Source organism: Rhodnius prolixus, unplaced genomic scaffold (assembly GCF_049639745.1).
Source record: "Rhodnius prolixus isolate KJV_2025 unplaced genomic scaffold, Rpr scaffold_6, whole genome shotgun sequence".
NCBI classification, from domain to species: domain Eukaryota; kingdom Metazoa; phylum Arthropoda; class Insecta; order Hemiptera; family Reduviidae; genus Rhodnius; species Rhodnius prolixus.
The window spans coordinates 16,216,445-16,241,977 of NW_027411634.1; the positions used below are offsets into that span (position 1 = coordinate 16,216,445).

A 25,533-nucleotide genomic window follows, 5' to 3' on the forward strand; every position below is an offset into this window, starting at 1 on the left:
CCCATTAATATTGGGACAGTACATACAGAAGTTAAAAATTGACGAAAATTAAAAGTGGCACCCATTTATTCAAATTTTTATAAATTCATTTCATTTTATAATTACTATTAATTAAATAAAAACTATTTAAATAAGTACATAAAAATGTTTTGGTAGATTAAAAAAAAATATATATAATAATAAGTGCAAATTCCACCTCTCATAAATATTGGGACACTATTATAATTTATAGTTTGTCCAAGGTTTTGCCCGAATATCTATACAATTTGTAAATATATACCTTAAGCATATATTCAATATGAAATTAATAATTATATTAGTTTATATAAATCAAGCCAGGTATAACATGTCGTGCAAAAATACAAATACAACGATTGAACAAAGAAAAATTGTAATTTCTTTGCACAAAGACAATAAAAAGTGTTAGAGAGACAGAAAAAACTGATCGGACCTAAAACATCTACTGCGTGGAACATCATTCAGCGTTACCAAAAAGAATTGTTTCAACCCCACAAAAAGGCCGTCCTCAACTGCTCTCTGAGAGAGAGCAGCGTTATATATTAAAAAAATTAAAAAAGATCACCGACTTAGTGCTCCAAAACTTCAATGTGAAATTTTTGACATGTTCAGAGAGCAAAAAAAGGAGCAGAAACAGTTCGGAGAGTGCTAAGAAAACTCGACTATCATGGTAAAGTAGCCTGGAAGAATCCTTTTGTCAGTAAGATAAATCGTGTTAAGAGAGTGAAATTTGCCGAAAAATATTTCAATGTAAATAGTGACTTTTGGAATGATATACTCTAGCGATGAATCAAAATTTAATGTTTTTCAGTCAGATGGAAGGCGAATGGTCTGGAGGAAAGCGAATGTTGAACTCGAAAAGAAGAATTTACAGCCAACTTTAAAGGGTTTTAAAGCTGCACCTCCGGGTGGTGGTGGGTCAGTTCTGGTTTGGAGCTGAATGTGCATCAGGATTTGGAGAATTAGTGTTTATTGATGGAATGATGCACAAAATGGTTTATAGTAATATATTAAAATATAATTTGAAAAAAGTGCCCAAACATTTGGTATTTTAGGGTCTTCTAAATTCTACCAAGACAACGACCCCAAACCTACGGCAGTGACTGTTATATAATTGCCCAAAGTTTTCCAAACCTCTCCGCAGTCACCGGATCTTAATCCCATTGAACATTTATGGCAATATTTAGCCAGTGCTTTAAGTAAACGAGTAATATCTAACAAAAATGAATTAAAACGATGTTTCCTGGAAGAATGGGAAAAAAACACCACCTGAATTAACCAAAAACTTGTTTCACCTATGCCTGATCGTTTGAGGGCTATTGTAAGTCAAAAAGCAATTATTAAATTATTACCAACCAAATATTAAATAGTAGGAGATTTTAAATATTGAACATTTAAACTCTAGCACTTCTGGTGCCCCAATATTTTTGAGAGCCTTATTTTACACTTTTTCAAAAAGTGCTACCTAACAGTTTGGAATTTCATCGATTTATACTTATATATAATTGTTAAGTAAATTCATTAAAAAATTTGGATGTTGTGGTTTATCATCAAACAACAACAAGGTACTTTGTACCTTGAGTCGCAGTCTGTCTGTGTAGGGCAGTCGGTCATGTGAGTTGGGCTAGTGAGTGCGTGTTTAAATCATATCATATCAGGAGTATACTCCACTATCATTTTTGAATTATTCTTTAAACCAACTGTAACATTGTAAATTGGATATCCATTTAACTGTAACGTATGTTGAACTAATTAAACTATTTATCAATTTATTTCTTAAACATTTTCTGATCAATCAAAATAATTTACTAAACATTATCTGGTCCCATCCGGGCCAGATTTTGAACTAACGATCTACAGATATACAGTCCACATCTATTATAGAACATTCAGATTAAACAGTGTTTGTCTCAATCAGGCTATAATGCCTAAATAACTAAAAATAATTGTATTTTCAATCAAAACCATTATATTATATTATTCTTTTTGCTGTTACTGTGAATTACTGATTAATATTTTCAAAAAAAACCAGCTATAGTTTCTTAACACACTTGAAAAATTAAAATAAAACTAAATTCGTCATTTCATCTAAATAATCTTTAAATTATAGAAATAACTAACCATGCGGTACTCGAGTTTTGGAGTACGCTGTCGTTAGTTCTGATTTTTGCCGTAAGTTAAAGCGTCATAGAGCTATCGCTTCCGTTAATTTTTAAAGTGTGTTGCTTTACGAAGTGTGGCAATAAAATTTAGGTATAATCCTAAATACAAGAGTAATTAATTATTGTATTTTCGTATTTACAAACTGCATTTCAATATTAACTATCACTATTTTGTAAGCTCTCATTTGTTCAATGTAATCATTTCTGATTTATTTAATTTGTGTTTATTTTCATAATTCTTTGTGTTTATCTTGAATCAAAGCCTATGTTAAGTTAGAATTATATGTAATATTATCTTGTTGTCTCTATTTATAGACGTTTACATTAGTTATTAATTCATGCATATTTTATGTTATTTGTATTATTTTTCTAGCTTTCTGATTTTGCTCTAATCTTCTGAATTCTGTAACTTTCCTTTTCCCTTAATATCTATCTTTTCTTATTCCGTTATATCTCATTTTATTTCACATTTTTAAACATGACGGAACTTCTCAAGCTGTCATTAGATCAAAAAATTACCCTGCATAAAGACAAGGCCTTTTCGCTAGCTGATGATATTAAGTCAATTTGTGAGACTGGCCGCCGAATTAGCACTGATTCCACAGCAATTTCGTTATTTAAAGGGATGTTTAGATCACTTGATGTAACTTATGAAAAATTTATGAATGAATGGGCTGAAATTAAGTCACTTTATTTGGCAAAGGATGCAGAATCGGAATTTCCGTCTAAACGAGAATCGACAATTCTTAGGGCTACCAAAGACTTTTATTATGAAGCCGGGGCTATTTTTGAAATTCATTGCGCCTCATATCAACCCAGGCCTACCACTTCAATTCAGAATTCACTGTTAGACTTATCTCAGTGTATTTCTATTCGATCACGACTTCCTCATATCACAATACCAGTATTTTCTGGCAAGTTGCAAGATTGGCCCTTATTTAGAGATACTTTCAGTTCCATGGTCCATGATGAAACTTCGTTGACAGCTGTTGAGAAATATCACTTTCTTCTTGCTAACTTACAGGGTTCTGCCCTTTCTGTCATTAAACATGTACCAGTTTCTGAGGTAGGCTACGAACAAGCCTGGTCAGCATTGCTTCAACATTATGACAATAAGAGAAAACTCGCAGCATTCTACCTTGACCAGATACTGAATTTTAAACCTCTCACAGGTAAAGCTACAGCAGCGTCATTGCAACACTTTATGCAGGTTGTCATTGAAAATGTCACTTCCTTCGAAAAAATTAAAATTCCTAATTCGTCAAAGTACATTATGTTTGAACTAGCTCTTCGCTGCTTGGATGAAAGCACAAGAGAGTCATTCGAATTGGCTGCTGCAGATGAATTTCCCACTTGCGATGACCTAGCCAAATTTGTGCGAAAGAAGGTAAACGCCAAAGACATTACAGAAAGGGGCAAAAGGGATTTAACTCCAATCCTCAATCAACCTTTTAAGCCCAATAACACTAGATCAAATAGAACTCATATCAAACCTTCCAATTCATTCTTTACAAATACAACCTCTTCTCCATCAGTAGTAAACGAGGCGAATAAACTTGTTTCTTCCTCTCGTTCTCCAACATGTTTTCTATGTAAGCAAAGGCATAAGCTTACGGAATGTCCCACTTATGTTCGAGGCACGCCTAAACAACGTTATGATATTTTAAAAAATTGGGCTGGCTGTAAAAATTGCCTTTATCCGGGCCATCGTACGAGAGAATGTACTTCTCGTTGGAAGTGTCGCCAATGTGGAGGACGTCATCATACCACCTTACATTTACAGCCATCCATACCTAGTATGCCATCCATTACTCAGCCAACTTCTCAGTTACCTTCTACTAATAAGGAGGAACCATCCGCTTCAAATGTAGCATTCTCTGCCATTTCTGCTAACCATACCCCGGAAGTGCTTTTGGGCACAGCAATTGTTCAAATTTGTGACGTTAATGGTGTTTTCCATCCGATAAGAGTAGTTATAGATTGTGGTAGTCAATACTCTTTTATAACAGAATCATGCGCTTCCATGTTACAATTACCCTCTATTCCCTTTAACATATCTGTATCTGGAATTGGTCAATCCATGTTATTAACACCAACCAAGAAGGTAATGTGTACATTACGATCACTTCGCTCCGTATCACCTGACCTCCACACAGAGGCTGTTGTTATCCCTATCATTACACAACAATTACCCCATCAAAAGTTACCCCCATCAATATGGAAACGCTACATTCATCTGAATTTAGCGGATCCTGACTTCTGGAACCCAGGTCCTATTGATTTTCTTCTCGGAGCGGATCTTTTCTTACAGATCTTAGACTGTTCTTCACCTCCCTGTGAGTTTAATTTTAATCAAAAGGAACCAAAACTACTTAGTACCATCTTTGGTCAAATTATTATGGGTAAATGCACGGAGCTTTCCTGTTCTCAATCTACATCATCATTCTTTATTACTTCTTCAGATGTTTATTCCCTTATGGAAAGATTTTGGGAAATCGAGACCATCAAAACTGAGCAGCCCACTTTATCACCCGACGATCAATTTTGCGAAGATCATTTCAAAGCTACTCATTCTCGTATGCCTGATGGGCGTTATGTCGTTTCATTGCCATTTCTCTCCGTACCTAATTATCTAGGCCCAACACATTTGTGTGCTTTACACAGATTACGCAATGTGGAGTTTAAGCTTGCACGCGATTCCGCTCTTTCCCATCAGTATCATTCATTTCTGCAAGAATATCTTGACCTGGGGCACATGGTAACAACTAACAGACCCGCAAAATGCGTAATACCTCATCATGGGGTTTCGAAGATTGTAAATGGTGAATCGAAATTGCGTGTTGTCTTTGACGGTTCTTGCAGAACAACTTTTGGATCACTAAATGATTATCTGGGTGCAGGCCCCAAACTACAAACGGATATCAGTGACATCATTTTGAATTTTCGAAAACATCGATTCGTGATTACTGCAGATATTGTAAAGATGTATCGTCAGATACTTATATCCGTTGATGATAGAGTCTATCAACATATTTTGTGGCGCTTTTCTTCTGATCACCCCATTGAAGAATTCGAGTTAACCACAGTTACCTATGGACTCAAATCATCTCCCTTCTTGGCTTTACGGGTCATTCAACAGCTTGTGACTGATGAAGGTATACCTTTTCCTCTAGCCACTAAGGCTCTTACCCATGACACCTATGTTGACGACATAGTCACGGGTGCTTCCACTATTGACGGGATATTATCTATTAAAGAGCAATTAATTGCCCTATTATCAAAAGGAGGTTTTCAGTTGAGCAAATGGACGAGCAACAGTTCAGACGTTATCAAACCTAGTCCTGATCAATGTAAGGTAATGCCAATATCCTTTAGCGAAATGGAAGAACCAACTGTTAAACTTTTGGGGTTGCAATGGGATCCAATACAAGATGTCTTCTCATACAAGATACATATGTCTGCTTTACCTCCTACCAAACGAATGATATTATCCACAATAGCACGTATTTATGATCCTCTAGGTTACGTGTCCCCATCTGTGTTTATCGCTAAAATACTTCTACAAGAGACTTGGAAATTAGGAATTGGTTGGGATGAGAATTTGCCAACTGCTATCTTGCACACTTGGGAGAATTTTCTTCAAGATATACCTAACCTTCAACAAGTTCGTATCCCACGCTACCTTATGTTGGACGATACACAGGCACCATGTTCCATTGGTGGCTTTTGTGATGCTTCGGAACGAGGCTATGGTGCTGTACTATACATAGTCTCCATCGGGAATTCGAAGAGGAAAGTTTTCCTCCTTAAATCTAAATCTAAATTGGCCCCACTAAAGCCCATGACAATTCCCCGCTTGGAACTTTGTGGTGCATTATTGCTTGCTTCATTGTACACATCTATTGCCAAATGCATTAAACACCTCCGAATCGAATCTACTTGGTTTTTCACCGATTCAGCTACTGTGCTTAGCTGGTTTCAAATTCCAGCACACACATTGAAGACCTTTGTTGCACATCGCGTAGTTCGCATCAGCGAACTAACCGAGATTAAATGCTGGAAGCATATTTCTTCCCATGAAAATCCTGCCGACTGCTGCTCAAGAGGTTTGCTACCAACCCAGTTATTGAATCATCCCTTATGGTGGGCGGGCCCCCCGTGGTTGATCCAACCTGAGACCTTATGGCCCTCAAATGAAACTAGTATCTCGTCTGAAAACATACCTGAAATCAAATCCTCTCGTGTAACGTTAACTGTTACTTTTCACGTATCGGATTTCATCAACTGGACTGAAAGATTTTCTAAATACCGTCGTCTGGTCAATTCGTTAGCTTACGCCCTCAGATTTGTACCAAAATCAAAGTTTTCCGATCACATCAGACCTAAGGGTCCTATCACTGCTTTAGAATTTGACGCTGCCAACATCAAATGTATCAAACTTTTACAACATCATTACTATCCGGAAGCGTTCAATGATCACCTTAACCCGACTCCATTAATGTTAAGTCTTAATGTATTTGTCGATCAAACTGGTATTCTTAGGGTGGGCGGTCGCTTACGCCATTCTTCCTTACCTATTGAATCCAAACATCCAATTTTACTTCCAAGACGTTCTCAATTCACTAACATTTTGATAGATTATTTTCATATAGAACATGCACATGCCGGACCTGCAACTCTTCTTGCTGCTATTCAACAACAATATTGGATTCCTGCTGGACGAAGTTTGGTGAAACAACGGAAACGAACATGCATCATCTGCCATAAAATGACCAAATCAAACCGAGCACCACTTATGGGCGATCTACCTCCCGAGCGGCTGTCTTCAGTCAGAGCTTTCTATCAAACAGGAGTAGACTTTGCTGGACCATTTCTATGCAAGGAGACGCCTCGACGAAAGTCACCGCTGGTGACGGTGTATTTATGTTTATTTGTATGCTTATCTACCAAAGCAGTTCATCTTGAATTGGTGCATTCACTATCCACTGAAGCTTTCATTGATGCTCTAGATCGTTTTATTGCAAGGAGGGGCAAACCTGTTAAAATGCTCTCCGACTGTGGAAAGAACTTTGTTGGCGCTGCTAACTATCTAGCTGAAGTAGCTGCCTGGCATGACTCAGAAACTACTCAAGCATGCATTCTTGATCACATCAATCATCATCACATCACATGGCTATTTAATCCTCCTCAAGCACCTCATTTTGGGGGAATCTGGGAGGCAGGAGTCAAGTCTACCAAAACTCTGCTTCGCAAACTTATTGGCAGTTCTACATTTTCATCCCAAGAGTTGAACAACATCTTCATAAAAATCGAAGCTATATTAAACTCACGGCCACTTCAACCTCTGTCTACAGACCCTCAAGATCTTCAACCTCTCACTCCGGGGCACTTTCTTATCGGAGCGCCACTCACTGCTCTTCCTGAAGCCACGTTAACAGACGTACCTCTTAATCACTTAACTCGTTGGCAATATCTGAGAGAGCGAGTACAACATTTTTGGAATCGTTGGCAGAAAGAGTACCTCCAAACGCTACAACAACGTACCAAGTGGATTACTACAACAACCAATTTAAAGGTTGGTGACATGGTCCTCCTAAAAGATTTACACACCTGGCCATTACAGTGGCCCCTTGCTCGAGTTATCAGTATTCATCCTGGCCCTGATGGTATCGTTCGAGTAGCTACTGTGAAGACAGCTCAAGGAGTCTATAAGCGCCCTGTAACTAAGCTAGCACCTCTACCTCAACTGAATGAGAACATGCCTTAATCAATTTCTACATCATATCCAGACCACCATCCACATCATCACGAAACTTCTCATCACATCACATCACATCTCATATTATTATCTTCATAGTTCTTCAAAAGTTCCAAATTTTGGTGGGCGGTATGTTAAGTAAATTCATTAAAAAATTTGGATGTTGTGGTTTATCATCAAACAACAACAAGGTACTTTGTACCTTGAGTCGCAGTCTGTCTGTGTAGGGCAGTCGGTCATGTGAGTTGGGCTAGTGAGTGCGTGTTTAAATCATATCATATCAGGAGTATACTCCACTATCATTTTTGAATTATTCTTTAAACCAACTGTAACATTGTAAATTGGATATCCATTTAACTGTAACGTATGTTGAACTAATTAAACTATTTATCAATTTATTTCTTAAACATTTTCTGATCAATCAAAATAATTTACTAAACAATAATTTCTACAGATGTTGCTAATGTAATTTAAAAAAAAAAAATTCCAAACTTTTGTATGTTGTTTTCATTTTCCTTTTAAATCATTTTGTAATAGGTGTCCCAATATTAATGGGAGTCACTGTAAATAAGTTCAATTAACATCCACAATTCACTAAGTAGCACATTAATAAATAAAATAAATTCAATTAACTCAGATACTAAAACAACACAAAACTTGAATATAACATAGATTTTTATTAGAGATTAGGTATCTGAACCAATTCAAGAAACTATCAACTCTTTAAAGAATAAATAATCAAAAAGGAAGATGACAAACAAATGAAAAATCCTTGCGTTTCCAATTCTTAGGAGTAGTAAGCTGCCCCACTTGAGTTAAGGACATTCCCAAACTTGAACGTGCTTGAAATCTTACTTCTGTCTACGTGATCAGCAGTTGCAAAGGTTTCTTTACCACCTTTTGGAAGGAAGCTCGTAACTATCTGGCATTGAATGTACAGACCAGAAGAGTTGATCAATGGAGTCTAGGAAAATTAGTCCTTCTTAATTTTTACATTTACAGTCATTACAAATTATTAGAATGAAAATTAATTTGACACTGTCTACTCCTTAATATTAGACAAAGTGTCTTAAAGAATTGTGATCACAGATAAGAAATGAAAAAAACAAAAGTTGAAATAAGATCAAAAAACAATAAATAAATAACAAACTAAATAACTTTGAATTGTTTTTCTAACTAAGCAGAGATTAACTTTCTAGAAATATTGCCATCTTTAATGTAATTGATCATTTTTATAAGAAAAATTTTAAAAACCTGAATAAACTGAACCTGCAGTACTTCATCAACCAGAAATAAAAATCAAATTGCTGGTAATTTGGTATTGTCTCTACCACGAGGAAAGTAAAGTACGTAGTATGTATATATAAAATGTCAAACTGGTTTGAACTAAATATAATAATAATAGTGTTTATTCAAAAACTTATAAACATACAAAAAAAAAAGTCTTTATCCTAACTATAGCAAAATATTTCAAAATTAAACAAAACATTTCTCTAGTTCAAAACTTAACACACTTCGAGCATGGACTTAGTCCGTCTGCCGAGTTGACTCTAATTTACAATAATATAAACTTCGGAACTAAACATATTTCTGTACTAAAAATTAAAATGATCTATTAAAAATTGTCTATAACTCCAAGCGGAGATATTGTGTACTTATACAGCTTGGACCAATCAAGGCCATTCAAATAAAGAATAATCTAACCTTTAATGAGTTTTCTATTTCCCAAGTATTGTACCCTGAACTCCTGTAAAATCGGACATTTCCCAATAAAATGGATGATGTTTGCAATCGCTCCATGATTGTAGAGAGAACAATAGTGTCTATTTTCATTCCTGTTTACACTAAAGTTTAAATTAAACAGTGCACCTCTGAGCTTCATTATTATATTAATAAATTGTAAACTGTTTTTTATCATTAATATGCCCCTTTTTCCCCTAAATCCAACAATAATTCTTTGTAAATACCATGGAATTTCGCGCTATTTGCTTTTCGTAACAGACTATCTCTAAATTCTGATTTTATTCCCAAGATCAATTCATTATTAGACAATTTTATTTTATATGCTAAAATGTAATTGATCTGGGCTATACAGATCGAGATAATCTTTATAACTAAATATATTTCAAGTTTAATAAAGATATTATTCTGTTTTTTTCTCAAATATCTAAATAATTAGAGGATCGTTTCCATTTAGTATTGATTTTAGGTTGGATTAGGCATAAATTTGGGCTTAAAATGCAACAGTCCATTCCTCCAATTACTTTAATCAATAAATAAGAATATTAGCAGCATTTGCTAAATGCTAAAATTAAAAGTATTAAATATTATTTTGTAGATTCAGAATAAGGTTATTTTAAAACACATCTAAAGCAAGAGAGGTAAGAAATGACGTAAAAAAAAAAGGGTCTAGGTTTTACAACTCTTAAACAACAGCTGGTAGCTGGAACCACTTTTCGCACCAAGGGAAAGAATCTAGAGAAGGAAGTACATTCCCCTAGCAACAGGGTCAATCTTCTGTCATACGTCACTAAGCAGTCAAGATCTGGTGTTTGTAAGTGAAATTATATATTCTACCTCTGTTTTTAGAAATCTATCTTGGTTATATTATTTTGATATGTTCATACAATATTGTTGTATAGTAGAGTTATAATATTCTATAATTAAAACAAATTTTAATATGTGTTAACTTACAATAAATTAATGTTAGTGAAGTCTAACTGGACATTCACTCAATCTCAACTATTTCCGAAAGACTGGACACTTCTTATTGAAGAAGACAGTTATCAGTTCTCTCTTCGCAGATACTAGGATACAAGCAACCGGAGAAATCTACATTGCAGTGTTCAGCGTCCTGGTGAAACTTTGATCCTTCATTAAGCAGCTATAGTAGTTAAATCTTCTCTGAATTAAACGGAAACTTCTTGCAACTTTAATTAGATTTCTTCCACAACTTGTGCGCAAATTGCTACAATGTTTCTTTTTTTAATTTCTCAATCAGTAAAAGTTATTTTAATCGTGCAGTTTTTCGAATTTGGGTCTGTTATACGAGGGTCGTTTGAAAAGTCCGTGCAAAAATAAAAACTACTTAATTTTTTGGGGTAAACCTTTTTTATTTTTCAACATTGTCTCCTTTTAGGCTTATACACTTCGTCCAACGCTACTCTAGTTTGTTGATCCCTTCCGAATAATAGGATTTGTCCAAGTCTGAAAAATAGCCATTTGTTTCTGCAATCACCTCCTCGTTTGAATAAAATCTTTTTCCCGCCAGCCATTTCTTCATATTGGGGAACAAATAGTAGTCCGAGGGAGCCAAGTCTGGAGAATAGGGGGGATGTGAAACGAGTTGGAACCCTATTTCCATTAATTTTGCGACCACAACTGCTGAGGGTGAGCTGGTGCGTTGTCGTGATGGAAAAGGACTTTTTTGTGGGCCAATCGTGGGCGTTTTTCTTGCAGCTCGGTTTTCAAACGGTCCAATAACGATGAATAATATGCACCTGTAATAGTTTTACCCTTTTCCAGATAGTCGATGAGGATTATTCCTTGCGAATCCCAAAAGACAGTCGCCATAATCTTTCCGGCCGAAGGAACGGTCTTCGCCTTTTTTGGCGCAGATTCCCCCTTGGTAACCCATTGTTTAGATTGTTCTTTGGTTTCAGGAGTGTAGTGATGTATCCATGTTTCATCCGCAGTGACGAAACGACGCTTAAAGTCCTGCGGATTCTTCTGGAACAGCTGCAAACCGTCCTTGCAACACTTCACACGATTTCGTTTTTCGATGGGCGGCACCCATCTTGCGGATAGCTTTGTCATGTCCAAATGTTGATGCAAAATATTATGTACCTGTTCATTCGAGATGTCCACAGCACTAGCAATCTCACGCACCTTCACTCTTCTGTCATCCATCACCATATCAAGGATTTTATCAATGATTTCTGGAGTAGTAACCTCAACAGGGCGTCCAGAACGTTCAGCGTCACTTGTGCCCATATGGCCACTCCGAAAATTTTGAAACCACTTATAAACTGTTCTAATCGAAGGTGCAGAGTCACCATAATGTTTATCAAGCTTCTCTTTAGTCTGCTGAGGCGTTTTGCCTTTCATAAAGTAGTGTTTAATCAACACACGAAATTCTTTTTCGTCCATTTTTTGAAAATCACTCGACTTCCTCGATTCAAACGAATGCCAAACACAAAGAAATAGACCGATCTGGATGAAACTTGGTGTGTGTTCTTCCAAGAGATGCTACTAACTAAACATAACCTCGATACGCGCCAGTGGTGCTATTTCTCTGACTTTGCACGGACTTTTCAAACGACCCTCGTAAGATCCACTGAGTGGTAAAAATTGTTTTTACTAAATGTTTCGTGTCTAAGTGAGTGTAAATATCCACCATATCTCAAAAAAAGACAGAAAATCGTTGAAATTTCTTTGTTCAATGCCAAGAGAGGATGTCAGACGTGTGCATGAACACAGTATTAGCATATCCACTTATTTCATAATTCTATTATCACAGCCCATAGATATTTTGGTGCATTTACCAAAGCTCAGCCCTTCTCCTTTCCCAGATCTACCTTAAATAGCATTATCATCTCTTACTACAGTAAGAGATAGAAAGAAAGAAAGAAATAAGTTTTTTAATGTCCTGGGACATTAATCTCTTAAGGACGAACAAAAAGTACGTACATAAATTTAATAAATCAAAAGTCACTCCTCTTAGTTGCTGCTAAAATTCAGGGTATATACGGAGGAGTGGTCGAATCTTCGGGAGGTGATTCTGGGCATCATTTGCAACAAAAAATTCTATATAAACTATGGCCCGATTCCGCTCCGTTTTATAGATATTTTTAATTTTATGTTTTTTCAAGGTATCACTACTTTTTAGCAAACAGTTGCCTATATTTCTCAACCTACTAAAGCTAAAGCGATTTCAATAAGCTCATTGGAAAGAAGGTTAAATTTCCTTTTAAATAAGCTAATTTGTATTCCAAAATAATGATATCAATTGTTTCATTTTGAGGCCTAAACATAAGAAATAGCAAGTTTCTAATTTTTTCCAAAAACTTTGACTTCATTTTTCTCAAAAATATTATACAGAAAAAGAAAGAAAACTAAAATTTCATTTTTTAAAAATTCATAAACAAAAAAATTTTAACTAACAAGAAAAGAATTAGACCACTATTTACAGTTTTATATGCAAATAACAATATGGTAATTATATAACTATAATAATAATAGTGATAACAAGTGGAGGGAAAATGATAAATAAAAATAACAATTAGAGCAAAGAAGTAATAATAATAATGGTAAATCATAGATTTTCATAACTTTCCAGTAGATGTTCATACAAGTAATGTTTGACAGACTTGGCACCCAAATCTATCGGAACAGAGTTCCATAACTTACATGCTTTAAAGTGAAAAGAATTTTTGATAAGTTACAGTTCTAGCTGTAGGCGTATATAACTTTGTATCTACTTGTCGAGTAGATCTAAAGTTTAACTGTCCTTTATTACTTAATAGTGTATACAGATAATCTGGAGCAAATCTATCGGAACAGAGTTCCATAACTTACATGCTTTTAAGTGAAAAGAATTTTTGATAAGTTACAGTTCTAGCTGTAGGCGTATATAACTTTGTATCTACTTGTCGAGTAGATCTAAAGTTTAACTGTCCTTTATTACTTAATAGTGTATACAGATAATCTGGAGCAAATCTATCGGAACAGAGTTCCATAACTTACATGCTTTTAAGTGAAAAGAATTTTTGATAAGTTACAGTTCTAGCTGTAGGCGTATATAACTTTGTATCTACTTGTCGAGTAGATCTAAAGTTTAACTGTCCTTTATTACTTAATAGTGTATACAGATAATCTGGAGCTCTATTTCTAATCAGAAAATAAATAAAGACACCTAAAAAAAAAATATTTAAACATTTAGCCAGTTCAGCCGGTGGTAATAAGGAGTAAATATGTTCATCTCTTCTGACATCAAAAATGAAACGGACACTCGAGTTTTTAGAGCTCTTGGGCTAAACAAGACAGCAATAATCTACATGCGGGAGGATGAGTGTTTGTACCAGCAAGAGAAAGGATTACTTTAAGAAAAATTATATAAATATAGTATAAGGTTCTTTAAAAGAACAATTTACAGTGTTGCTTGAAATTCTTAATGCTGCTTGTTTGGTTTGATAGTTGTTGTTTGCCTATTGTTCAAGCATGGCTGCTTACAGAACACATTCACTAATTTCTTGACTCAAGTTAACTCTTTGAGGTAGACGATTTTAAAGAAAATAAAAGCCCTAGTTGCACAGAATTTCTTTTATTATAAAAAAATGGAAATAAACATTTATTTCCATTATTTTACATATGTAATCATCCCTCTCAAATAATCATTACTCTCGAAATGAGAAAAAAAAGAAAAGAAAAAAATTAATAACATTCCAATAGTCCTATATTAGTGTAGGACACTGGTATTGTATAATACCACTATGCAACTAATGCTTTATATGATGTTCATTCAAACACAACTGATGGTCCAAAACAAGCGGAACTTTGCAGACAGTACAGCACTGTCCTTCAGCGCACTGTTCCTTGAAATGTTTAAGTCCATGTTTTGACCCAATTTTTTATAAGCAATATATGAGTTAACAACAGCTGCATCCAAATAATAGAACACTATGCGGTGCCACCATTTTTTACTATCGGTCAAGTTTATAATTGATATACAATTTGTTTTTCACTTATTTACCATTGGTGCATAGCACTGCCAACTGAATGAAAAACTTTAAATAACATATTAAGCTGTATGTATGAATAACTTCAACTTTTCGAGGTGGGTTAAAATATATCCCACCATGCAGCAAAAGGTGGGACAGTTTTTAACCCACCTAGCCGCTAAGAGTTAATACAGTATTTATGTTAGTCCCCAGGTACGATTTTAGAAATAATCGACTTCCACCACATTTTAGTAAAAAAAATTAATAAATTAAATAACATTTTTGTTTCATTCAATGGGGAAAAAAGTATTTCTCTGTTTTTTTAAAACAATATTGATAAATAAGAATGCTAATTTCGTTTAGAACCTAATTTGCTTAGCTAGAGATACTAACAAAGTGCATCTGTTCTAAACCAAGAACTAATCTTGTTTAAATTCTTTTTATCTGCGACAAGAAAATATTATTGTTAGATAACGAGTAAGTGGATAGAAGAAAAGATGGAGGAATGATCATGGAGGGTTTGCAGTAGAGCACAGCATAAAAAAAAGGATGAAAAATATAATACAAAGGACAAGAAGGAAGTCTGAAGTGTGTATAGTGTTGAAAGTACGTGGTATGTAGCATCGGCAATGTGAAGAAAAGTGTAAAAGGAAAAGAGGATAAAGAAAACACCAAGCAGAAGAAGAGAGCGCCCACTTAGAAGCGCCTTAAGGCTATACAAGCAATACCAGCAATGCGTGTGTATAGTGTGAAACAAGCAGTATCAACAACCAAAACAGGGACAAACTTGTATTTTTTTACTCTTCCATCCAAGTGTAATAGGCGACTACCGTTTTAGTTTAGTACTATAGTTCTCTTGTCTTCAGTCATAACCTTAGTTTTTTTGGGGGGGTTATGTTTTATTTTTTTGCTTATTTTTATTATTTTTGTAAATAAATATTCAATAATTTTTAGTCATTTACGCAAAAGATGAATGTGTTTCTTGCGGTAGTGTAGAAAACTTGTCTAAATAGTTAATTGTATCACTAGTACGAAAGTGAATCTCTTTCTTGCGAATGTGGAAATTGAGTCACCAGCCAAAGGGGATTGTTGTAATCGCAAGAGTAAGAAAACAATCCCTCATTAGAAAATACAATATTTGGTCTAAGGTCAACAAAAGAAAAATATTACAAAATAAAATAATACTGAAATAAATGGTTGGTATGGTAACGAGATAAACAATAAACACACTGACTCTATCCTCGCAGTACGCTCACTACAGTCCCACCTTCACTCAGTAGAACCTTGGTTAGAAAACTGGCGTATAAAAATTAACCCAACTAAGTCTAAATACATAGTCTTCACACTCAAACGACAAACTCCATCATCTGTCTTCTGACATCATACACCTATCCCACCTGCCGACCATGTGCGGTACCTTGGAATGTACCTAGACAAAAGACTTACCTGGAACCCCCATACGAGACTTAAACGTACCGAACTAAGCAAACTTCTAGCCCGATTACTTGGCAAACGCTCAAAACTCTCACTACAGAACAAACGACGACTCTTCTCGGACTTACGGACTCGAACTTTACGAAACAGCTAAAAAATCAAACATCAATAGACTGCAAAACACTCCAATCCAAACGTACTCCGCCGCATAGTAGACGCTCCATTCTAATGTTAGCAACCACACAATACATGCAGATCTCCAAATTCCACTCATCTCCAAACTTGCCAAAATCCGTTATAAAAATTTTCATCAAAAACTCTCATTTCATCCCAACCCTTTAGCTGCAAACTTGTCTTCAACTACGCTACCCTCCAATCCTCCTGGGTGACCAATGGCGGCCATCGCTGGATGACCGTCATTCACGTCTCCCACGTTATTTATTTATACACTTATCACATTTACTTATTGTACCCTGTAGGTACAGGTGTAAATTTCAATAAAAGGATATTTAAAAAAAAAAATGTGTCTATTTAAAAAATAAAAACAATCAAACTTAATAAGTTATACTTGACAATTCAGAACTAAATATTGGTACCTAGAAATTTGCCAACTATGGGTTATGTATTCAAGGTCACCTCTTTTTGTTGTTGGGTTGTAAATGTTACGGTACCACTCCAAGGCCTACAGGACGGTTTTTTCTCTCCTGAACTTTGAAGGTGGTTGTTTTTTGGTCGTGACCATTCCCCTCATCATTATCGTGCTCTAGTCCTTATCATGCAGCAGATGTAAAGGTGTTGGACTCCTCTATCGGTGAGCACCGTCTAGTCGTAGTTGAATCTGTCATACACAGGTTAAGACTCATTCTAGCCACTTGGTTGTGTCGATAAAGGTAATCTGGGCTGAGTCAAATGGTCGCAATAGCTTATTACGAGGTGTATAGTTTTTGGCTTTAAATGGCATATTATATACTATCTATCATCCAGGCTCTCCAGGTCCCCTTAATTAAGTACCTCTCATAATTCCTGAAGTGGCTAACATAGTCCTGAATACCTGAATTGGTGCAGGTCCAATGACACGCTTTTCCAGAACCTCGACCTGCAGGAATCCCACAGTCTTCCTGTTTCACGGTATGAATGCACTTAAATTCACAGATGTGAATTTAGCATCAGTTACTTTTGTTTTAACAAGGAATGCTCAGCATGATCATGGAAATAATTTCTAAAATTGTCTTAATTTAGGCATGAAATAGTTTATTAATAACAACATGACCCCTCCACGGCTTGGTGAACAGCCATTCTTACACTGCTTATTTTATTATTATTATTATTATTAAGGCGCATCATCATCTAAGGTGCCCGGATTTTAGTTCATTGCATCGCCGGCATTCTTTATTATTATTGCAATATTATTATTATTGATTTACTATTATTAATTATTATAATTGGTTTGAACTTTAGGGTTGAGTAAAAAATAATAATTTTCTCTAAGAATTTAAGGCATAAATTTTTTAGAAAATGAGTCTTTTTATGTTTCCCTTTATTTTCTATTCTTTTCTTTGTCCAATTATACTAGTAGCTGATATATTATTTAATCCAAGAGAAACATATTTTTCTTAGTTCATTTAACTGACAGAACAATTACTAATTTGCACTTTGTATATTAATCAAATCTTAACACCAAACGAGGTAGAAATATGTATTGAACAAACATAAATAAATACCAATTCTTTACACAAAATGATAAAAGATGTGTTCACTCGTATTTTTTTAATTGTAGAATACAAATATTGAGTTATTACTTAATAAATAAATTAAATGTTGTTGATAAATTTAATAATAAAGTTTAATGAAGCGTGTTGGGAACTTCGATACAGAGAAAACACACCACATATTGGTTTATACTCGGTCAAACTTAGTCCATGCCACTAAACTCGGTAAGCAAACTCCCAAAGTGGGCTCAAGCAAGGCTGCACTCAATTTTAAACTTCTCTCAATTACTTGAGTAACTACTCCAAAAAAAAATCACACGCCAGCTAACAAACTATCTCTATAATATTAGATCATATTAATATTTACAATCAAGACAGTTGAGAGCCCCTCTAAGTAAGTTTTTACTCATTTTACAATTATTGTTTACACGAAGAGCAAGAACAAGGTTTATAAAAGAATATCTAAGGCAGTAAAGATTTTTGCAAATAAAAAATTATGTGACGATTTGTTTTTACTTTGTATGAAACGAAATGTACTTTATTGTCCCACTTTTGGCAGCAAGCCAAAACTAAAAAAAAATTATTTGCCTCTACATTTGTGTTTGCCATTACCTTACTAAAACTACCAAAAAATCATTGGACAGAATTGTTTGCATAAATACTAAACAATAAGGTTTGGAATTTTGGTGGTAAAATTTGATTTCAGAATCCTCAAAAAAAAAATAATAATAATGAAAACTCTCGCAGATTTGTTAACTTGATTATTATTAATCTGTTATAATAACTTCGTGACTACAATTTATAAATGCAGATCTTCGCTGATGCTTTATGGGTTGGAAAACTGAACTTCTGATATCCGCTGAAGAAATAAGTATTGAATTCTTGGGAAAGGAACTATTAGAGAACCACTTTCGGACTGTTGAAGAAAATCTATACAATCCGCAAAAATGCGAAACTTACAAGCTTTTTCGGAGTACCAGAACTTGGTTTGTCATCCATTAAGTTTAGGAAGTGAAATACAATAGTAGTAGTAGAAAGCTTTATTTAAATAGAAAATGTAAACCTAAAAAATAAAATTACAAAATTTAAACTGAAAGCTTAACCGTCTGCCGGGAGTTGTTATATTAAACTAAACTCATAAACTCAAATATAAAAACAAAAACTATAAAAAAGGTAGAGCTGCCTAAATGTGAACATAAAAATAATTAATTAAGAGAAAATAATATTCTAAGAGGAATAAGAACATTATTAAATTGTTGATAAACTTGCAAAGGAAGCCACAAATAGTGGGGTAATGGCTAATTATAAATTACCACACACCGACATCAAGTGTATAATTGCAAAAGCAGCGCTACAAAAATGGCAGACAGATTACAGTAATGGTAATAAAGGGAGATTCTACAAAACTATGGTAGATCAGTTACCTAGACAACCATGGTTTAAGGGGAACTGTCACTAATAAATGGGTTGTTACGACAATAAGCAGGCTGAGAGCGAACCACGCGCTGTGTGTGGATCGTATCTTCACAGGATCAACAAAAGGTCCCTCTCCTCTTTGCGTAGATTGCAATGAGAAGGAGAATTTCAAACATATAATAATGATATGTCCACGTTATGTGGTAGAAAGGAAACGAATGTTTGACGACATATACAGGTATTTAGATGCACCATTTCGTTACGAAGACATAATATTCTCCACCAACATCTATGTGCTTAAATCTATAGCAGACCTAGGAATGAAATATGAATGTAGTTAGAGCCGATTAGAATGAATGCCAGAAAATGATTAGAGAAGGATTACGTGATTTTAATTTCGGTTAAGCTATAAGGATGGCAGGGATATAGAGTACTGATCCATCCATTAGCTGTAATGTTTATGTAAATAGTTGTATAGAGTAGAGGGATGAATGAGTTAAGCGAATGTATTTATAAGTAAGAATGGAGAGTGAGTGATATTCTAGTGATAAGCACCTAGACGATGCTGGCTGCATGGCAAAAGCCAATGCCGAAAAAAGGCAAAAAAAGAAAAAATTATTAAAAATAAAAATAATAATAAAACCATAATTAAACCAAATTACTTTTATTTCTTAATAGGGTGAAGGGACCAGTAATTGACTGCTTAAGAAAAAATTCGAGTTTAAGATAGAATAACTTCCGTTATTTTGGCTCCAGGTGTAGGTTGTAAAATTGTACCGCTCCAGTAGGATGTATTTTATTTTATTAATATTTTAAAAGCAGTAAATTCGATCTTTATGTCAACCAAAAATGATTTTTTTTGAAAGTATGTCAATGACCCAGTAATTGACATACCGAATTTTCGGTGGGACCAGTGTTTGACATACAAATACATTCATGAAACGACATAAGGTATGCATTCAAAATCACTTTTAAATCTAAATAAATCACTTAAATCTCCTAAATCACTTTTTCAATTGGATTTATAACAAAAATTAGTCTTGTTCATAATTAATTACAATCAGTTTTTAAATAGGCAAACCTAAATAATCTAATATTTTTTCAACCTTACCCTTTTTTATGCAGCTTTTGACGATAAACCCTTACACAATTGTCCTATCGGTAACATCACAAACATCACAAAGTCACCAACTCTCCACGTATGTTTGATTTCGCACCTGGTACTTCTCTTGAGGGAGCTTCATTTTCCCTCTGGCCGTTTTCTTTGATGGAATTCTATGGTTCAGCCATTTCCTCCCTTTCTTCTTTGTCATGTGGCTAGGACCCAAAACTGAGGGAGAATGAGAGATTTTCCAACTCCGTTACGTGGGCGTCGTTTTTATTAGGCACGTAGGCCTCGGAAGCTGTTCGGCGATCACGACTATTCCAGTTTGTTGTTCATACATTGTTCTCTACAGAATAATCATTCTGCATGCCCTCTTGAAATAAGGCGTACATTTGCAAATTCATTAATTTAAACATATTTTGTTGGAAGTTTTACTATTTATTTTATGTTGCCGATATTTTTTATCAATGATTTTATTTTACAATGTATTGAATTTTTAATTATAATAAAATTTACCAACCTGTCTTATCATTTTCCCTGGAAGTCAATCACTGGTCTCAAACAAAAAAGCTGTAGGACTAGTAATTGACATACATGTCAATTACTGGGCAGATTGCCGTTTCAAGGACCAGTGATTGACAGCCCCATTTTAATCCTCAATGCTTCTTATAATTAAAAAAAAAACTACATAAATGAAATCTACAAGTAATACTAATTATAACAGAACATTGATAACCACACGAATATATGAACAAATAAACGAAAAATAAGAAAAAAGAAAAATTATTTTCTTATCAATCCTCCTTAGCAACGGCTTGTTTTTCCCTTGATTTTGAACTTTTAACACAAATAACCTTCCACTGATACCAAGGAACCTATCCAATAATTAATATTTTTCTGGAACTGCTGCCCAAAGGCTTCTCAATAACGAAATTGAAAGAATCACCACTAAAAACGGCTCATATCCCTTATAATACCAGTTTATTTCTGGTATGTCAATTACTGGTGCCCAGTCAATTACTGGTCCCTTCACCCTAATTAATTTCAGAAACTAAACAAATTTTATATCGACTGGCTGCATTAACGTATTTACATAGACTGTCCCAGTCTTTACCATTTAGCACATCTATCAGTTCTGCCTGTGTGAGCTCTCCTTTCCCCAAATACCTGATACTAAATTCACTCTAAACAGGACAGACTGAAATGTTTACCACTTTTCTTTTTGGTTTAAATTGCACAAGGAACATAAATCGGAACTCTCCTTACTGTATGGTCTAGAATTAAGGTTTAACAGTTTTCCCTCTACATTTAATTATGGTACTGATTTTTCTTAAATTATATTCATCCTTAAAGCAATACAAATCCCTTCTAAGTAAATAATAAAAGCCCATGATGTGTCCCAGCTTCAGTTCGATCAATCGATTTGCACGTTAATAATGATACCCATTAATCATTTTCTCTAACTGCTCTTTTAAATACAATGAAAAAGGAAAAGTGTTCGATGAAAACGTAAAAATGGATAACACGTAGACTAAAATTGTATTTGTTGTCAGGATCCCAGACTTCCAAGAATATGTTAAAATGGGTTACTTATTTAAGGCGTTATTTATTTAAATTTCATGTGCGTAGGTTTATAATTTTGATTTAAATAATTTTACCAGAAGACTTCTTTTTCAGGGCAGTTTTGGTAAGAATTGAACTTCGTTCAAATGTGTATTTTCAATAAAATGTACGTTTTCACAAATAATGTGAGTAAAAGTCAAATATGTTTTGAAATGAGTTTTAAGGGCAGCCTTAGAACTCAGGTCATTACAGAAAAAGAAACTTTAATTTGTTTTTTTAATTTAAGTCGTTACAACATCCAAGTTCAAAGGCCTTAAGGAGTTTCTTTCTTTCTGAAGTGACGATTACAAGTCAGGCTTTTATCAATAAACATCCCAAGCTAGCGGACAACATTTGCAGGTGAGAAATTCTATTTTAATTTACCAGAGCACAGGTAATTTCTCTGTGTATAAAAGTAATGTTTTCACAGTTCTGTTCATTATTAAACTTCAATCCACCATCTCTTGTAGCATTTTCTAAGGGATAAAAGATGGGCTAGAAGTTTTCTTATGGCTATTGCAGGATCTTTCTAATAATAATCTTTAATATCAAATAAATACATGTTTAAATTAATATATACGACATATGAATGCTTCACTGCCAAATCGATTAACTCTACTTTCTGAATTTTATTAAATTTTAATCTCTGAACACTTTATTGACACCTAACTGTACAATAGTCAAAACAAATTTTGCTGATATTAAGTATTAACACTACTAAATGACCAATTTTTTTTAGTCATTAAAAAATGAATAATTTATTTCAGAAGCCACTGTCTCTCCATACTCTATTGTAAATTGTAATAAAAATTTTTGTTAAATCACTTTATACAACGCAATTGACTACTTCTTATTTATATAGACTTTGCTTTTTAATGTAATACGAGAAAATAACGATAAACTGGTTATTATCGTTGTCCCATCACAAAGAAAGAGATTAATTTAGTTGCATTCTGATTTCTACAGAAGCATAATAATGATTAGATTATTTAGATTAGATTAGATTAAATTTGGGTGGCCTCAAGGCCTGCGCCACCGCGACCCCTATGGATCTATTGTGGCTCCCCGACTTTAGAGCTCACCCTCCAGACCCGTCCGTTTAATCAGACTCTTAATTCTGGAGAGTGGCTCCTGGGTAAAGCTCTCAGGCCTTGGTTTTTCCTCCCCGAGAAGTAACATCCTTAGCCATACGAGCCCCTCACACTGACACAACACGTGTAGTGCAGTTTCTTCCTCTTCCTGACAGAACCTACAAAGGCTATCATCTGCCAGGCCCATGCGATGCATGTGCTTTCTGAGCCTGCAGTGGCCCGTTAATAGGCCTACAATTATCCTTATAGCCCCACGGCCTTGACGGATTAATTCTGCGGTCAGCCTCGGCGAGTAGCCTCTGATGAACTCCTTCGCCTGTCGCAGCCCAGTGGTAGCAAGCCACCACTCCTGAGCCTTACTCTGCACCCATGCATTGATGGCCGCAGACTTAACACACTTCGAAACCCCAAAGCAGGGCTCCGGGCCAACGAAGTGTCCCGCAGAGCCTTCCCGGGCCAATAAATCTGCCACTTCGTTCCCCTTGTGTCCTGAATGTCCAGGTACCCAAACTAGAAAGACCATATTCTGGTCACTAATTTCCTTCAGGGCACCCAGACAGTCCCAAACCAGCCTTGAATTGACCTGGTAGGAACTAATTGCCCGTAGAGCAGCCTGACTATCCGAGAAAATTACGACCTTAGAGTTAATAATTCTTCGCCCTTTAATCTCGGTAGCACAGAACCTAATTGCAGCTAGCTCAGCCTGAAAAACTGTAGCTAGTTTTCCTAGGCTAACCGAAAAGCTACATTTCGGTTTCGCCCCGTACACTCCCGCTCCTACTCCCTCCTCCAACTTGGAGCCATCTGTGTACCACATTGAATCTCCCACAACTGGGGGTCCACTTTTCCAAGCCTCCCGGTCCCCAATACAGACTTTGAAAGGCTTGTAGAAGTTATATTTGGGAGTCATAAAGTCCGAGGGCAGGCCCAGAATTGGGTCGGCCTCCAGCTCCTCATATAACTCTTGATACGCTCCTCCATGCCTAACGGTAATGGGGGCTTGTCCTGTCATAAGCCTAATGACAACGGCCTTTGCAACGCCTTGAATATATATGTGCAATGGGGGCAAATTTAATAAAACCTCCAAGGCCGCAGTAGGGGAAGTCCTCATGGCCCCAGTGACACTCAGGCAAACCAGCCTTTGAATACCACTGAGTGTTCGGATTCCCCCCACCTGCAAGGTTTTCGCCCACCACGCCACCGCCCCATGTGACACCATGGGTCTAACCACACTTTTATAGATCCAGAGCGTCATCCTAGGGCTTAATCCCCAACTTTTCCCACACAGCCTTTTGCAGCATCCTAAGGAAACCTTAGCCTTGTGGGAAATCATATTTATGTGTGAATTCCATGTAAGCCTTTTATCGAAGATAACCCCAAGATATTTGGCCTCCATGGACAGGGGGATAGTAACTCCCCCCAGAGTTGGTTGCTCCAATCCACCCAGATTCCTCCTCCTCGTGAAGGGAACAACCCTAGTTTTATGAGGATTGATGGAGAGACCTTCCGCTCTACTCCATCTATCCACAATATTAAGCGCTCTTTGCATGCGCCCCGAGACCGTATGAGCGAATCGTCCTTTAACCACTACTGCCAGGTCATCCGCGAAACCTAGACAATAGAAACTCTCCGCCGTCATTTTCGCTAAGAGATCATCCACCAGAATCGTCCACAGAAGGGGTGACAAAACTCCCCCCTGCGGGCAACCCCTCACCACTCTGACCTCTACCGAACAGTTATCCAACGTGGCCATAACAATGCGGCCTAATAGGTTAGACTTAATCCACTGACAGATGGTTGGCGCCAAGCCTCTCCTTGACAGGGCATCAATCAGCGACATAGCCGAGACATTATTAAAAGCCCCTTGTATGTCTAAAAATGCGGCCATCGCAAATTCTTTGTCCTCTTGGGACTTTTGAAGTAGCCTATTAAAATCATCTAATGCAAGGTCCACAGACTTGCCTGCCTGATAGGCATATTGACGATCACTAAGGGGTTGAATTCTTAGGATTTCGTCCCGAATATGTCTGTCTAAAAGCCTTTCCAATGTTTTAAGCAGAAAGGACGACAGACTAATCGGTCTGAATGACTGCGGTGTTTGGTCCCCTAATCTCCCAACCTTAGGAAGGAACACGACCTTCACCCTTTGCCATACTTCAGGAATGAACCTCCAAGCCAAACAGCCTCTGAGGATTCTACACAGGAAGGGCATTAGCACCTCCCCTGCCTTTTGTAGAAAGGCTGGGTAAATTCCATCCGGCCCCGGGGATTTAAAGGGCTGGAACCTTGCGATCGCCCACCGCAGCCTATTTGGTTGAACGATGTGCGTCGCAATCTTCCAATCCGCTCTTGAAGGCCTTTTTGGCACCTCCGAGCTGACCTCTTCATAACCCGAGGCTGATAGTCGAGTGGACCCCGGAAAATGAGCACTCAAGAGTAATTCCAGGGTTTCCTCCATCGACTTAGTGTAGGTTCCATCATCTTTAGCCATGAAACCTACTCTGCCCGCAGTACCTTCT

The 25,533-nt window shown here is 36.0% G+C and overlaps 2 protein-coding genes across 6 annotated transcripts in view; one reads left to right on the forward strand and one right to left on the reverse strand.

Moving 5' to 3' along the window:
- LOC141460164 (trace amine-associated receptor 8c) overlaps positions 1–25,533 on the reverse strand; it is a 471,099-nt gene that overhangs the window by 434,145 nt on the left and 11,421 nt on the right. The window lies entirely within an intron of this gene.
- On the forward strand, positions 2,659–7,947 carry LOC141460389 (uncharacterized). The gene has a single exon (XM_074140321.1). The coding sequence runs from the start codon at positions 2,659–2,661 to the stop codon at positions 7,945–7,947; it is 5,289 nt and encodes a 1,762-aa protein (XP_073996422.1).